Source organism: Aspergillus karnatakaensis (assembly GCF_047715665.1).
Source record: "Aspergillus karnatakaensis strain CBS 102800 unplaced genomic scaffold BJY04scaffold_71, whole genome shotgun sequence".
NCBI classification, from domain to species: domain Eukaryota; kingdom Fungi; phylum Ascomycota; class Eurotiomycetes; order Eurotiales; family Aspergillaceae; genus Aspergillus; species Aspergillus karnatakaensis.
Window position 1 is genome coordinate 21,711 of NW_027395783.1, and position 13,001 is coordinate 34,711.

Here is a 13,001-nt window from a genome sequence, read left to right on the forward strand (position 1 = left end):
CGTACAGGGTTTGCGGGTTATTATGTATCTTGTGAACCTGGGGGAAGGGGTGGTCAAGAATTCAGAGAGCCTCTGGGTAAAGAAAAGGCAGGCAGTTTGGTAAGTTGAATTGTTAAGAGGAGTTATCGGCCTTGGGTTACGTTCTTCTTAAAGGCGTTGGAGAAATAATGGCACATGGTGCGGGGGGCAGCGCCTTTCTTGGCAATATGTCCCCTTCCTGCGTCCTTCTTGCTTTCTGGAATGTTCCTATGAGATGCCAATGACAGGGTCTGCAGCCTGGTAAGACCTTGGAGGATACTCATGTCAGTTTGTCACGATCTTGTTGCTGTTCATGTGCCATGTGTGCCATGTGGAAAATGGGCGGATGGCCAGTTACGTTACCCAAGCACTCCCCCCTCATAAAGGACAGGCGGGACGGACAGATGCCAAACTTGAAAGGGCTCAAGGTCAAGGACTGAGCTAAACAATTTCAGCCTTGCGCTTGAGCATCAGCAGCCCGTGCGAGCAATCTCGCCAACGTCTCTAGCTCGGCGCCATAGCAAGACCGTTGCATTCGCACTCACTTTTGGACCAATGAGGAGGGCCCAAATCTGCTTCCCACCTGTGGCGGGCGATAGCGAGAAGATTTGAATGCCAGCCTATCTACATAGAGAATGTTCGATCTGTTATTCCCGATCCGGCATCATCAGATCGTAATTAGATACCCTAGTTCATCACTTTCCGGATTCCAGCCCCTCGATGGTGCCCTTGCCAGGGTATCGCGCGAATTTGCTGTACTAGACTTTCATAGCCTATCACTATCCATGGTTTGGTCTCCAGAGACTTTTATGTCAAGCTGGCCCTTGGGTACAGCCCTGAGCGCAGCCGGCGAATACGCCATCACACTACAGGGTATAGGTAGCGAATATCATGTATCTTACACCAGCGTGCTCTCTAGTGATGTACATTCAAAGCAGCGAATAAAACGCGATCTTTGGAAGTAGGTGGTACTCACCTGAGGTCCTCACTCTTCTGAGTAATCGAGCTTTGTTGGCAGACTGTAACCAGTGCAGATGGTTGCGATCAGCATATAACCTCCTTGTCATCGTGCTCGCTGGAGGAGTCACCGACAATAAAAGCGCAAACGAAAAAGCAACCGGAAATGTGATCGGCTTGAAGCGCATCCTAGATAGGGCTCGCCTGCCATACTAGGCATGGACAGGCAAGGCTGTGGTGGGCGAGGAGCAAATGCGATAAGAACTAAATGACATAATGTTGGCACTGATGGGTTGCTTTCCTGTCACAATACTTCGTAGACTGAATGACAGGTTTGACTATGGGAGTCCTTGTTTTTGGGAATAACATATTATAGTACGCAATTCAAGTAGTCTGCAACCGTCTAGACGGAATAGCGAACGCAGTCTTGCATGATTCTGATAAGCGATTCGTGGCTTAGACTATTGATGTGCTTGCAGGTGATCTACCGCACATGAGCAATGGCACGGAGTATATCAGACAGATTATATCCCAAAGGGGGCTTTGTAGGTGATCTTGCTGCGAATGATTCGTCTCGCTTGTTCTCCCGTCGGCTATATCAGAGCCTTAATCAACATACACTGCCTGTTGTACGTGTATCCGCGGATCCATATCATAACTAGAAGTCTTCCGTATTTGCCGTGCAAATACCGTGGACTCTACACAGAGACACGAGGAAAGCAGTCGCTCCCGGTCCCAACTGCGTCTGCACTAGAAACACGATTTACTTCCTTAATCTACAATAGAGACATCTAAACCTGGCCTAGAGGCATGTCGTAAGGTCTTATTCAAACGAAATGATACCTGCAATGTTGAGATCCGAAGGCCAAGATATGGCAATTGATCTGATTCCAGGCTTGACAGCGTATATCCTGGGTTACCAGGACACAAGTTTGCTATTTAATAGGACTTGGCTCAGCAATTGTCCAGTTGTATTTAGGGTCAGCTAACCTGGTTCCAGCCGTGTGGATTCGTCTAGTATCCCAGGCCACCTCAGTGTCGCAGACGTACTCTTTTTGGATTGGTTCGCCCTTGCGACCTCAAGTAGTGTCGATCTTTTGTAGGACAATATTAGGAAAATTTCATTTACCCTATAGCGCGATAATGCTGCCCCCATGGATTGTGTTGTTGGCAGGTATGTCAATACGCAGGTTCTATTCTAGCACAGGAGTGTCGGCAATCGTAGCGTATAAAGATATAGCCATCGTGGGATGTATGGCTGAGCGAAGGGTACTCTGACGTATACCTAAGAAAGTCACAGTTTGAAACTGTTGCTGGATTGTATAGCATTTTGCTCAAACCCTGAATTACACAGATTAGCCAGGAGGCCCACTCGTCCATGGACTCCTTATCTGCAAACGCATCCGGCGTTTGATCCGTCAGCAGACCACTTGCTCTGATCCATAACAGCAAAAAAAAATCTAGGAAGTTCAAGTCCAATCATCGACTAATGACTAAAGAAGATATGAAGGTTGCAACGGCCCGTCCTGTGGTGCACAAACGTCGGGTCGGGCCCACTAGACTTATTCCTGAACGAGTTAGCAGATACTAATTGGCCTAATCTCCAGGGTTGCTTCAAGGAACCTGGCCCTGTGAGGCCTGGGGCATGGTCCTTTAAGGCTATGCTGCCGGGGTCCGATGGTGCAGTCCGGCACCAGGAGGTAGAGCCTCACCGGTGAATCTCTATTCGGACAGACTGCAGGTGAGCGTTTCACTATCAACTACAGGGAATCGAAAGTCTCTACTTCAGCGAAATATGTCCTGCACAATACAGAGAAAAGCGCTCTCCTTAGGTTCCAGGCTGAGGCATATTGACAAGATCAGGGTCACATAGACTGCGCTCTGGTCATCAGCTGGCTCCAATATCGGTTGCCCAAGACCCAAGCAAGCCATTTGCAGTGGAAGCTGCATTCGAGGGGACCCATAATCAAGGCTGTGCTAAGCTAAGACAAGCTCCGCTGATCATAGAATGAATCACTGGAAATCCCTCAGTGGAGACTGCATCCGATCAGAAATCTAGGCACCCACCAAACTTATATCACGGCCACGATCGCGAGAAACTATTCCACAATCCAATTCAACCACTCTAGCAATGGGTGAAACTGTACCTGCCTCAGACCCCGAGAGTCTGCCCACAGAAACCACAACACATCCAAATGCCCAGCTCATGACGCACCATCCTCGCAATGTGATCGTCATATTCGTGATAAATCCGCTGACGCGACATCCTCTACAGTATGTTCAGTCTGGCTGCTTTCATTCTGATCCCTAAGACTAACTCATGCTCCGGGAAAAGTTTCTGTTTTGTTTCATTCGCCCTATTCTACCTGTATTACTATCACTGCACTCAACTCCTTCGTGGTGAGACCGGCAACGAGAGGTGCCACAATCAGACTCAAATCCTGATGCGGGGAGCTTTCTTTGGGGTGGTTGCTAGCATGGTTTATGCTTGGTGGCTAAGGAGAGGGCTACGGAATGCTGAGGCTTAGATTCTCATTGCTGTTATTACCTATGTACAGATCATCCAATATAGGAGCTAGTTTCCTAGTTCGTCGCTAGTAACATTGTAAATAGAGATAGATACTTACAGAACCCAGATACTACAACCAACAACGCCACAAAGCGGCGGCAACCACTATTATCATTAATCGCCTCGTCAAGTAGATATTAACTATATAGATCCCCAGCACCTCGGACCTCACCCCTCCTGCCCCTTGTCCAACTCTGTGCCAAATCACCAGTAAGCCACACATATATAGTCAACTCAACCACCCCCCCTCCAAGCCTTCACCGGCACAGCCCTCAACGCAAACCCCCCGCTGGGCGAAACCATCTCCACCCCCATCTCCCCACCCCTCTCCCCCAATCCAAGGCTCTCATCCATCGTACTCCCAGTGCCGTCTGTATTTCCACGATACCCACTCCCACTGCCACTCCCACTCCCACTCCCACTCCCACTCCCCGCACGCCCCAGCACCATCTCGCGCAATCGATTCAAAATCACAAACTCAACTTTGAGTTTGATTCCATACACGCACGGCTTAAACGCTCCCTGGAGGTGGAACATATCCGCGCTTTGGATTCCAAGTAGCGTTATATCGAGTGCGATGATGAGGATGTTTGCGTGGATGAGCTGCCAGAGCATGGATGTTTGTGTCACATCTCGATTTTGGGATCTGGTTGGGTTGGTTGCGCTGCTGTAGGTGGAATGCGTATAGCTAGTTGGGGACTGGATCATCGGTGTTGCTGTTGCGGACCAGGTTCGTCGGTGGGTGTATGCGCGGGTATGGTGGCGGTGTAACGGGGAGCGAGCGCGGAGGTATTTTCTTGTTTGGAGGATGTAGAGGATGCTGAGGGCGGTTTCCTGCGTGAAGAAGACGACGAGCTGCGTGCGGTCCCAGATGAGGTTTTTGGATGCGAGGCTTGGGGTGACAGTTTGCTGGTGAGGAGCCGGTGGTGTTAGTTCTAGGTATCTGGAGTAAACACAGATAGTGTCGTAGAAAAGCTATTCACGTACAGCTATAGTACCAAGTATGATAGTCGGAATGGAGAAGACAATCGAGTTGAATATAAGGACCATCTTGACAATCCGGAGAGTCTTACTGCTCGCTGACATGAGCAGGTGCAGGCGCGAGTAGAGAACCCAGCTCTGCGGGATCACCATGATGAACCATGTGAGGTAGATCATCGTTATCGCCGGGACGGGATCCTTCCAGACACCATAGTTTGCCAGAAGGGTAAAGAGCGTCTGGAGGATAATGCCGGCTGCGCAGAGGGCGCAGGAGGTGAAGTACATTCCCCGGCGGCGCTTGAAGAGGAGGATCAGCGAGATACCGATTTCGATGCCGAGCCACCAGGCAATACCGCTAAATGCACCTATCATCATCGATAGGGGAAGGTCTTGCTTGAGGTCGGCCATCTTTCGTACCAAGCAGCGGAGGCCACATTTGGATCAAGAGGGCATCTGGGTAGTGGTGGAAATAAGATGTAAGACGGAATGACACACCGAGATATGCATTGCTTATTATTATATCGTGATTGCATAGGGTGTATCGTCGGCATTGGCCATGATCTGCTGCAGGTTACAGCGCTAGTCCAGCATTTCCCCAATTTATCTCCGATCTGATTGATCGACTCAGTGTCACAAACATCGGCAAAAAAGGATCTTCATTGGCGAGATCGCCACCCTTGCGACAGCGAGCTGATGATCGAACAAAGACCCGACAAGTCCAGGTCGCACACAGCTGTTGAAAACCCATCCCCCGTCTCCAAGTCAACCCAACCCATCTCGATCTCCTCCTCACCACACCACACCCTTGCTCAACCGCTCTCCAATAAACAAATACCTCCCAATATGGCCCTCCAGCTCCTACACACAGCCCAAGATGTCATCACCACCCTCAATCTAACCGCCCATCCTGAAAAAGGCTACTTCATCGAAACATTCCGCGACCCTTACACCACCCCCCCCTCAAACCGCGCCCCCAGCACCTACATCTACTACCTCCTAGAAGGCGACGCGGGCTTCTCCTACTGGCACCGCGTCCTCGACGCCGTCGAAGTCTGGCACTACTACGCGGGCGCGCCTCTCCAGCTCTCACTCTCCTGGGACGACGGCAACCCTACGCGGAATGTGATTCTCGGTCCGGATATTTGGAGTGCGCAGCGGCCGCAGGTGGTTATCGATCGCGGGGAATGGCAGCACGCACTGTCGCTGGGGGAGTGGACGCTTGTGGGGTGTTCGGTTGCGCCGGCGTACGAGGATGAGGGGTTTGAGATGGCGGAGCCGGGGTGGGAGCCGAGGGTTTTTGTGGATGTGGAGATTGAGACTGGCTCGGATGTTTAGACGGATGTTATATGCAGGATCATTCATCTGGGGTTGATGGACAGAATCGGGGTTATTCTGCTATTGCTTTTGCGAGACCGATCCATGGCGAGGGTGGGGTGGGTGGTGCCACGTACGGACCGGGGTAGGATGCAGCTTGTTTGCTTACTCGGGACTCACCGGCGATGGATGTTCTCGGGGTAGCATCGATGGAAATGATGGGTTCTGTATGGAGTGCCTTTGCTTTGTTGTCAGTGGCGTAGAGTCATTTGCCGTGTGTAGACGTGCCGCATGGAGAATGATCGCCAGCAGTGCCCTGGAATACAAATCAAAGAGAAGATCAGCCTCACCACTGAGGCATCGAAAGCACACTAATTTTCGCACGTATGCTTTCCCTTCCACATAGCCTACCGATCCAGAAAGAAATTGAATTATCGATCCGTCATTATGGCGCCTGTTTGACATCGACTTGGGTTAAGCCGGAGGAGTCAGCGCATAAACGAGAAACTAGGGAGCTATGGCGCCTCTGGTGTAAACAACCCGGTAGATCTCTGTGGGCTGGAGGGGATAAAGTATCAACCTATCGGTAAGAGCATTGCGCCACCGCACTTTCAATGATATTCAAAATGTACCGCAGCCGCGTATAGGATCGTCTTCCTCTGATCCAGGGCTCGTCATGACTGACAGAGAAATGCATTCCTCACATATCCTAGTAGAAGCATAAACAGCAGCCAATCTAAACAGGCGGAAACTCATCAGCCAGAGTCGGCTTCCAAATGAAGTCAGCCATCACCCAGTCCCTGAAAATCGCATCACTATTACTATCAGCCCTATACTCCGCCAACGTCGCCGGTGCCCCCCAGTCCAATTTCGCGCCAGAATCATTAAACAGGACCACAAATAGACCCTTGACAAGGGAGAACTTCAGCGAGATCTCCTTTCCAGCCTCAAGATCATCAGGAAACTGATACACGATTTCGGTCGTCCACGCGTTGTTGACGACTTGATTGAAAGTCATGAGTCGTTTGGTGCGCTGGAATGCGAGGCGGAGACAGACACGGTCGCTCTCGAAGAGGTCGAACCAGCACCTGTCGGATGCGTAGCCGATGTGCGAGGTGGAGTAGTTCTTGAGGTCAATGTTGAAGTGGCTTTCCGGGGCGCTTAGAGGGGCAGGGAAGTCGAACCAGCCTGAGTCGACGCGGAGGGTCGTCACGCTGCCGCGGAAGCCGGTACTGTGCAGTTGGGCCGTGTGTTAGCCTTTGTCTAGAGAGGTGCTGTTTTGGGGTATGATGGCTCGGAAGCCAAGTTCTTTCCCGTCTTCGGGGATGGCATCTGGGGGAAGCGCTGGGGTTGGTTGTTGGTCGGTCAAAGGCTTGGAACTCTCTTTGCTGCGTGCAAATTGAGCATTCAGGGCGCTGACTTCTTCGGCGCTTAGAAGGTCCCCTTCTGCGGTGTCGGGGTTCTCCGGGTATGCAGGGATCAGAAACCGATTGCCTGCGCCTGTCATCGTGATCTGCGTGGACAAGTGAAAAATCTAGGCCTGCGAAAAAGATATGAATGCTCAAGTCTGTTCTGGAACAGCAAGAATGGCGGGAATCAAAGAGCCTGGTTTGACCTTTATACATGGGAGCAGACCCAGCTGAGTGTTTGCCTTTTCCCATCACAGTGATTCCAGTTAGCCGACGAACGTGGCGAGCTGAATACACTGGAGGCAGTATCCTGCATCATGAAGTCAGGCGAGGGCCAGCTACAGTGTACATCCCTATTCCGGGTCTCCAATTGGCGCAGGGGCGGAGATCCAGATGCAATGTAAGCGCCTACTGTTCCAATACCTCCGGCTGGTGCGGGGCGAGGGGGAATCTGTACGATGATGCAATGCAGGCTGTTCGCAATGATCTCAATGTCACTGTGCAGGCGGGGTTGTTTTCAACACGCCCACGTCATGATCTGATCGTATCACGAACAATACACATGGTGATCTTGCATGATGGTTTGGTTGAATATTTGGCTGTCTGAACTAGTGGCTCAGCCTTTGTGGTTTGTACAGAGGGACAATGTCTGCCAGGGGGTGTTATCTTTGATGGTAATCAGTGACAATATGTCTCGGGCTATGGGCACGAACTACTTTCTGCAGATCATCCATATCTAGCTACGTGTATGAGCTCAGTCACACCTTTGCTCTCTATAGGGGGCTTTTTTAATTGTTCTCATAAATTCAATATACCGCAACCCACATCCATCCCACTACATAAGCCCGTTTCGGGGGCATCTAGAGGGAATATTATACATCATATATTTGTATATGGCGCCATACCAGAAATGGCCTGATACCATAAACTGGGAACCCTTGTTTGACTAAAGTCTGGACACCCAACTCCTGCGCGTCGCCAACCTCCTGTACTCTGCAACCACCGGACCACGGTCGTCTATCAACCTGGTCCCATCCGGCTCGCTCTCGTCCAATTCGATGGCAGATGCAGACGCAGACGCGGCCCTGGTGAAGCTTGTCGATGATTGGTCTGGCTCTGAATCTGGCCCTGCACTGTCACCGTCGCCCGTGAACCGAATATAGTAATGTTCATCCTGTTCAGCCAACGCAACATGCTATTTCTCAGCCAGCTGCGGACTCTCTGGTCCTGAGCCGCATACCCCTTGTATTCTCTCCGACTACCTGCTGTTAATGGCTAGTGTGAAGAGGTTCTGGGGCTCCGTGAAATCGGTGATCTGGTGACCATGGAAATTGAGGACCATCACGGCAAGACAGAGCGCACTGATTGCGAACGCCGCGATGAGAACGGGGTAGAACACGGCTTGCCATTACTGAGGACCACCAGAGATGTAGCCAACTCGGCGGACTGTTGTGTTGAAAGATTGAGTGACTGGCTCTCCGAGATATCGCTGAACTTCCACACAATTCCATAAGGAACAAAGGGCGCGTTTACGGAAGACATGATCAGTGTGCTTCCGGAAAGAACAGCAAGGGCATTCCCTAATGAGGGGAGAGTTGGGTTGAGGGACGGCGTGGTCGGGACAAACTGCATGAGGAATCGACTGTTGGCGGAAAAGGCACCGCTAATGGTGTTTAGGGGCATTGCGAATGTCCATTCGCTAGCAATGAATGTCCAGTCCTTCCTCCAGATACCATCGAGCGCAGAGTTGGGGGCATCATATGTTAACGGGTTGCCGTCTGCGCAATAGACTGAGTGGTGTAAGCTGGCCCACTTATCGTAACTCAATACCTAGTGAAGGATTTACGTGATGGTTTCGCTTACAGCGAGGAGAAGAACATATGCCGGGTTTACCTCGGGCGGGCTAGGTAGCACCGAGGAGGAAGATCCTGTCAGTTGTGTAAGATGTTATCGTGGTTGTCAGTCTACATTGCGACATAAGGAACCTATGTATATAGACTGAGCATAACATGAGCAAAGGCGAATTACAGCCTGGAGTCTGCACGGAACCTGAGACTATCCACCGCTGACAACCACAATCAAACCGTATCCAATAGAAAGGGTACTCCTAATCCAACAGCAGTAAATTCTCAATAACGGTAGATTCCGACAGCTTTTAATTCGTGGAAACGGACAGAACTAGTCGTGGCGTTCTCCACTCTAGATGGATTCCGCCCTGCGACAAGCCCTGCCGAGGAACATGCTCCCTATATAACTCATCGGTCGACACCTAGGTACCATCTACAAAACTATCGCAATCCTAATATCAATTCCTACTGGACATACTTCAATCCAACAACAAAATGACAGCCCAAACCTCACTCCCAAACTACACCCTCCGCCCCGGCCTCCCCACCGACATGCCCACAATAGTCCGCCGCCACGCCACAATCTACAGCGCAGACTACAACTTCAACGAATCCCTCGCCGCCCTCGAAGCCCAAAAGGTCGTGACCGAGTACATAAAAACCCAAGACCCAACCTGCGAACGGTCCTGGATCGCCGAAGTCAACAACCACTTCGCCGGCTGCGTGATCCTCGTCAAAGACAAAGACGAAAAGAACTTCCAGTGCGCCAAACTGCGTCTTCTTCTTGTTGAACCCAGCGCAAGAGGGTTAGGGCTTGGGAGAGAGTTGATTCACCAGTGTACGGTTTTTGCACGGGAGAAGGGGTATGAGAGGATTAGGCTGTGGACGAACAGTGGCCTTGTCACGGCGCGGAAGCTTTATGCAAGGGAAGGATATGAGTTGGTAAAGAGCGAGGAGGATAGTACGTTTGGGATTCCGTTGATGGCGGAGTTCTGGGAGTTGGTGCTTTGAGGGTGTCCATGGTTTGGCAGTGTCTGCGTTATATAGAGATGGCTCTGGAGGGAATCTCCATGTTTGCTCCAGTCGAGTGATTGTAATGAATACCACTGCAAACCATTGCAATCTCACATGATAGTGCCGGATTTTAATCACTAGCCATACCTTTTACCTTTGGGCCGGTAATATTAGTTTGGTAAGAACAGTTGTATACGCATTATGCTGGACACAGTCCACTATGACCCTTTTCTACAAGCCCATTTCGACGTTTAGGCAGAAACAAAACTTCGAATAGACACAGCGTTATACTAAGAACAAGGCGCAAAAGAAATCCCCATACAAATTGCCAACGGAGCTTGACCTGGGCAATAACAAAAGCAGTAGAGTTGCGCTCAGGGAGCCTTGTTGACTGGCACAGCTTCCTGCACCGCCAGAGACCAGTCGGAGGTAACCGCAAGAGCTGATCGCAAGTGACTCATGGTCATCGTTTCTCCCCCATCCAACGCCAGAGATCGAGCACAGCTCACCAGATTCTTGACCTGGCGGCCATTCAGCGCCGGCGTTGCGAGCTCTTCAATCTGACTATCGTCGAAGCAGAGAGCTGTACTCTTGCCCTGTCCCTTTGTAGCATTTGAGTGTCTCGTAAGGAACGTCTTCCAGATGGTTTTACGGGAGGTGAAATCCAGATCTGGGTACGAAAAGCTGAAGTGGATTCGACCTAAAATCATCAGTGCTACAACAGGTACACGCAGAAAGCGGAGACCTACTCTCAAACGCGGGATCGAAAATGTCGATTCTGTTTGTGGTGAGAATCATAATCCTCCTTGTAGTACTCCAGCTGTCGCAGGAAAATCGAAACAAGCGCGTTACGGGCTACATCAGTGGTGTTTCGCGCTTGGAGAAAGACATCGGCCTCGTCGAGCAGCAGGATTGCATTCCATCTCTGAGAGAGATCGAGCACGAGGGTCAAGCGACTGTCCACGTCGGCAGGGTTTGTCCCAAGCTCACCAGCGCTGACAGAGTATAGCGGACGCCGTGTTTCTTCGGAGACAGCCTCGGCAGTCAGCGTCTTGCCACAGCCTGGTCCTCCGCTGAGAAGTCCGATCAGGCCTTTCCCCTTGCCTGCAATGACGTCGTCGAAGTGGTCAGTCTTAGCTGTGTGCTGGGTGACGAGGGCGTGGATCAGCTTCTTTTTGTTTGCCTCCAGGACGAGTGAGTTGAAGGCTTCATGACCCCATGTGATAGGCCGGCAGTAGTCCATCCCAAGACCTCCTGGATATATGGTTAGACAGGGTCACTAGAGTAAGAAGGACTCACCCCAGAGTTTTGTCCCAAAGCTAAAACCAACAATAACAGGATTGCAGATGGCAAAGTCGTCATCTTTGGTCGGAATGCCAGATTTGAGCTGTCTGTATACTGTTCTGTAATAAGTCGCGTTGGGTTCAAAGGTCTTGAAGGCCTTTGCATCAAGCATCGCTCTGCCAAAGGACTTGTTCAGACTGTCAGACGGATAGGCAATCCAATGAAGGTCGTGATGAACTTACTGAAAAGCTGAACTGTTTAGGGTCCAGGTCTTTGTTGAGTATCTCGCGCATCGCCGGGCCCTCGCATCCATACACGCCTTGTCTCTTATCTCGCAGTATCTTTTCCCCCTTTCGACTGCATGTTGATAAATGGAGGATTGATTCTTCACAAATTGCAGTGGGAACACTGTCAAGTCGTAGATCTTACGAGCCCCTGGGAACTCGTCGATCTCAAAGTCAGGGGCCTTTGCAAACCCCAGCTTCGCACCATCGATAGTAATAATGTCACACAAGATATGCCAAGAAAGGCAGTCTCTATCCCGTTCGTATCGTTTCTGTAGCCGGCGAAAGCGGAGAATTTGGTCCTGCTGGGTGAGCTGGTGGTAGTGATAGACCAGAGAGTTGGGCACGAATAAGGCCCAAAAAAGATCCCATTTGATCTCTTGCTTGCTGAGCAAAGCGTCCATACTGGCAACAGTCTTTTCATGGTCCTGCTTCAGATATTCCAGGGCAACGGAGAGATCCTTGATGGCGTCTTCGTTCGGTTGCTGTTTGGCCTTTTCGGCTTCAAAAGCGGCCTGTAGCCCAAATCGAGAATGGTAAAACAGCACGGGACTGGCCTGGTATAGACTCAGCATGTGGCTAAATACAGCTGGTTGTCATGACTCACCGATGGAGGAGTTTCCTGGGCTAAACTCTCCGTCTCGGGGTTCAGTTCTTGCAGAACCGTCACCAAGAAGGGACTTCTGATCTCGATCTCAGTCTTGTCGTACCGGCCTTTGTAGTCAATCGTGCGCCGCACAATCAATACAGCGCCTTTTGCCCTTTTCTGCTTGTCTGGCTTGGATGTCTTCTTGAGCCTCCAGGTGTATGTGCGACTTGCCGCTTAGTACCGGGTCAACTGGAAATACAGAATAAACCTACTAATCATAGCTAATAAAGGTCAGAGCTAGCGAATCGGCGACTGCTATTGAGGGACTCACTATTGATCAACTCGAGAGATGCGCTTTCCCGGTGAGTCGGCATCCTGCTCGCTCTTTCCCTCTTTCTCAGCCTTTCCAACCTCATTACCGTTGGCTGGCTCCATGACCTCTGTCATTTTTCACTCACTTGTGCTTCTGACAGTTGAGCCTCCCTCTTTCTCGCTGGCGAGAAGATGAGGGGTTGAATAGCCAATGCTGACAAACCTGACAGGGAGCCCTTGGGCAAGAGACACACATCGCATTCAGAGAGCCGACGCTCCGAGCCTCCAACAGGGGAGTGATTGGCCACACTCTGTGCAACACTTTCTCTCATTGCTTAGGTCTCATGCTGTACACCATATTGCGCAATCTCAAGGCTGAAGATGATAGACAGAGTAGTGCAGCCCCGCTGAGCTGACAAATAT

The 13,001-nt window shown here is 50.8% G+C and overlaps 7 protein-coding genes across 7 annotated transcripts; 3 read left to right on the forward strand and 4 right to left on the reverse strand.

Annotated features, from left to right (window-relative positions):
* Positions 1–3,028: 3,028 nt before the first annotated feature.
* BJY04DRAFT_200428 (uncharacterized protein) lies at positions 3,029–3,622 on the forward strand. Its single transcript, XM_073712922.1, has 2 exons — positions 3,029–3,249; positions 3,311–3,622. The coding sequence occupies exons 1-2, from the start codon at positions 3,107–3,109 to the stop codon at positions 3,501–3,503; spliced, it is 336 nt and encodes a 111-aa protein (XP_073565933.1). The 5' UTR covers positions 3,029–3,106; the 3' UTR covers positions 3,504–3,622.
* Positions 3,623–3,778: 156 nt separating this feature from the next.
* On the reverse strand, positions 3,779–4,933 carry BJY04DRAFT_223341 (uncharacterized protein; the record flags this gene model as incomplete). Its single annotated transcript, XM_073717670.1, has 2 exons — positions 3,779–4,453; positions 4,532–4,933. 2 exons carry the CDS (start codon positions 4,931–4,933, stop codon positions 3,779–3,781), a joined length of 1,077 nt encoding a protein of 358 aa, XP_073565934.1.
* Positions 4,934–5,004: 71 nt separating this feature from the next.
* BJY04DRAFT_200431 (cupin domain-containing protein) lies at positions 5,005–6,268 on the forward strand. The gene has a single exon (XM_073712923.1). It carries the CDS (start codon positions 5,219–5,221, stop codon positions 5,858–5,860), a length of 642 nt encoding a protein of 213 aa, XP_073565935.1. The 5' UTR covers positions 5,005–5,218; the 3' UTR covers positions 5,861–6,268.
* Positions 6,269–6,519: 251 nt separating this feature from the next.
* Positions 6,520–8,078, reverse strand: BJY04DRAFT_200432 (uncharacterized protein). The gene has a single exon (XM_073712924.1). The coding sequence runs from the start codon at positions 7,498–7,500 to the stop codon at positions 6,973–6,975; it is 528 nt and encodes a 175-aa protein (XP_073565936.1). The 5' UTR covers positions 7,501–8,078; the 3' UTR covers positions 6,520–6,972.
* Positions 8,079–8,391: 313 nt separating this feature from the next.
* Positions 8,392–9,297, reverse strand: BJY04DRAFT_200433 (uncharacterized protein). Its single transcript, XM_073712925.1, has one exon. It carries the CDS (start codon positions 8,929–8,931, stop codon positions 8,590–8,592), a length of 342 nt encoding a protein of 113 aa, XP_073565937.1. The 5' UTR covers positions 8,932–9,297; the 3' UTR covers positions 8,392–8,589.
* Positions 9,298–9,502: 205 nt separating this feature from the next.
* On the forward strand, positions 9,503–10,307 carry BJY04DRAFT_200434 (GNAT family N-acetyltransferase). Its single transcript, XM_073712926.1, has one exon. It carries the CDS (start codon positions 9,591–9,593, stop codon positions 10,104–10,106), a length of 516 nt encoding a protein of 171 aa, XP_073565938.1. The 5' UTR covers positions 9,503–9,590; the 3' UTR covers positions 10,107–10,307.
* Positions 10,308–10,445: 138 nt separating this feature from the next.
* Positions 10,446–12,713, reverse strand: BJY04DRAFT_231952 (uncharacterized protein; the record flags this gene model as incomplete). The annotated part of the gene is made up of 6 exons (XM_073719655.1): positions 10,446–10,809; positions 10,962–11,363; positions 11,409–11,590; positions 11,636–12,234; positions 12,285–12,492; positions 12,598–12,713. 6 exons carry the CDS (start codon positions 12,711–12,713, stop codon positions 10,484–10,486), a joined length of 1,833 nt encoding a protein of 610 aa, XP_073565939.1. The 3' UTR covers positions 10,446–10,483.
* Positions 12,714–13,001: the final 288 nt, after the last annotated feature.

Bases quoted from the DNA above. Each gene is read 5' to 3' on its own strand.
- BJY04DRAFT_200431 (XM_073712923.1), top strand. From the start codon at position 5,219: ATGATCGAACAAAGACCCGACAAGTCCAGGTCGCACACAGCTGTTGAA.
- BJY04DRAFT_200428 (XM_073712922.1), top strand. From the start codon at position 3,107: ATGGGTGAAACTGTACCTGCCTCAGACCCCGAGAGTCTGCCCACAGAA. The intron at 3,250-3,310 runs GTATGTTCAGTC...CTCCGGGAAAAG, and splicing joins CTGACGCGACATCCTCTACA to TTTCTGTTTTGTTTCATTCG.
- BJY04DRAFT_200433 (XM_073712925.1), bottom strand. From the start codon at position 8,931: ATGCCCCTAAACACCATTAGCGGTGCCTTTTCCGCCAACAGTCGATTC.
- BJY04DRAFT_200434 (XM_073712926.1), top strand. From the start codon at position 9,591: ATGACAGCCCAAACCTCACTCCCAAACTACACCCTCCGCCCCGGCCTC.
- BJY04DRAFT_200432 (XM_073712924.1), bottom strand. From the start codon at position 7,500: ATGGGAAAAGGCAAACACTCAGCTGGGTCTGCTCCCATGTATAAAGGT.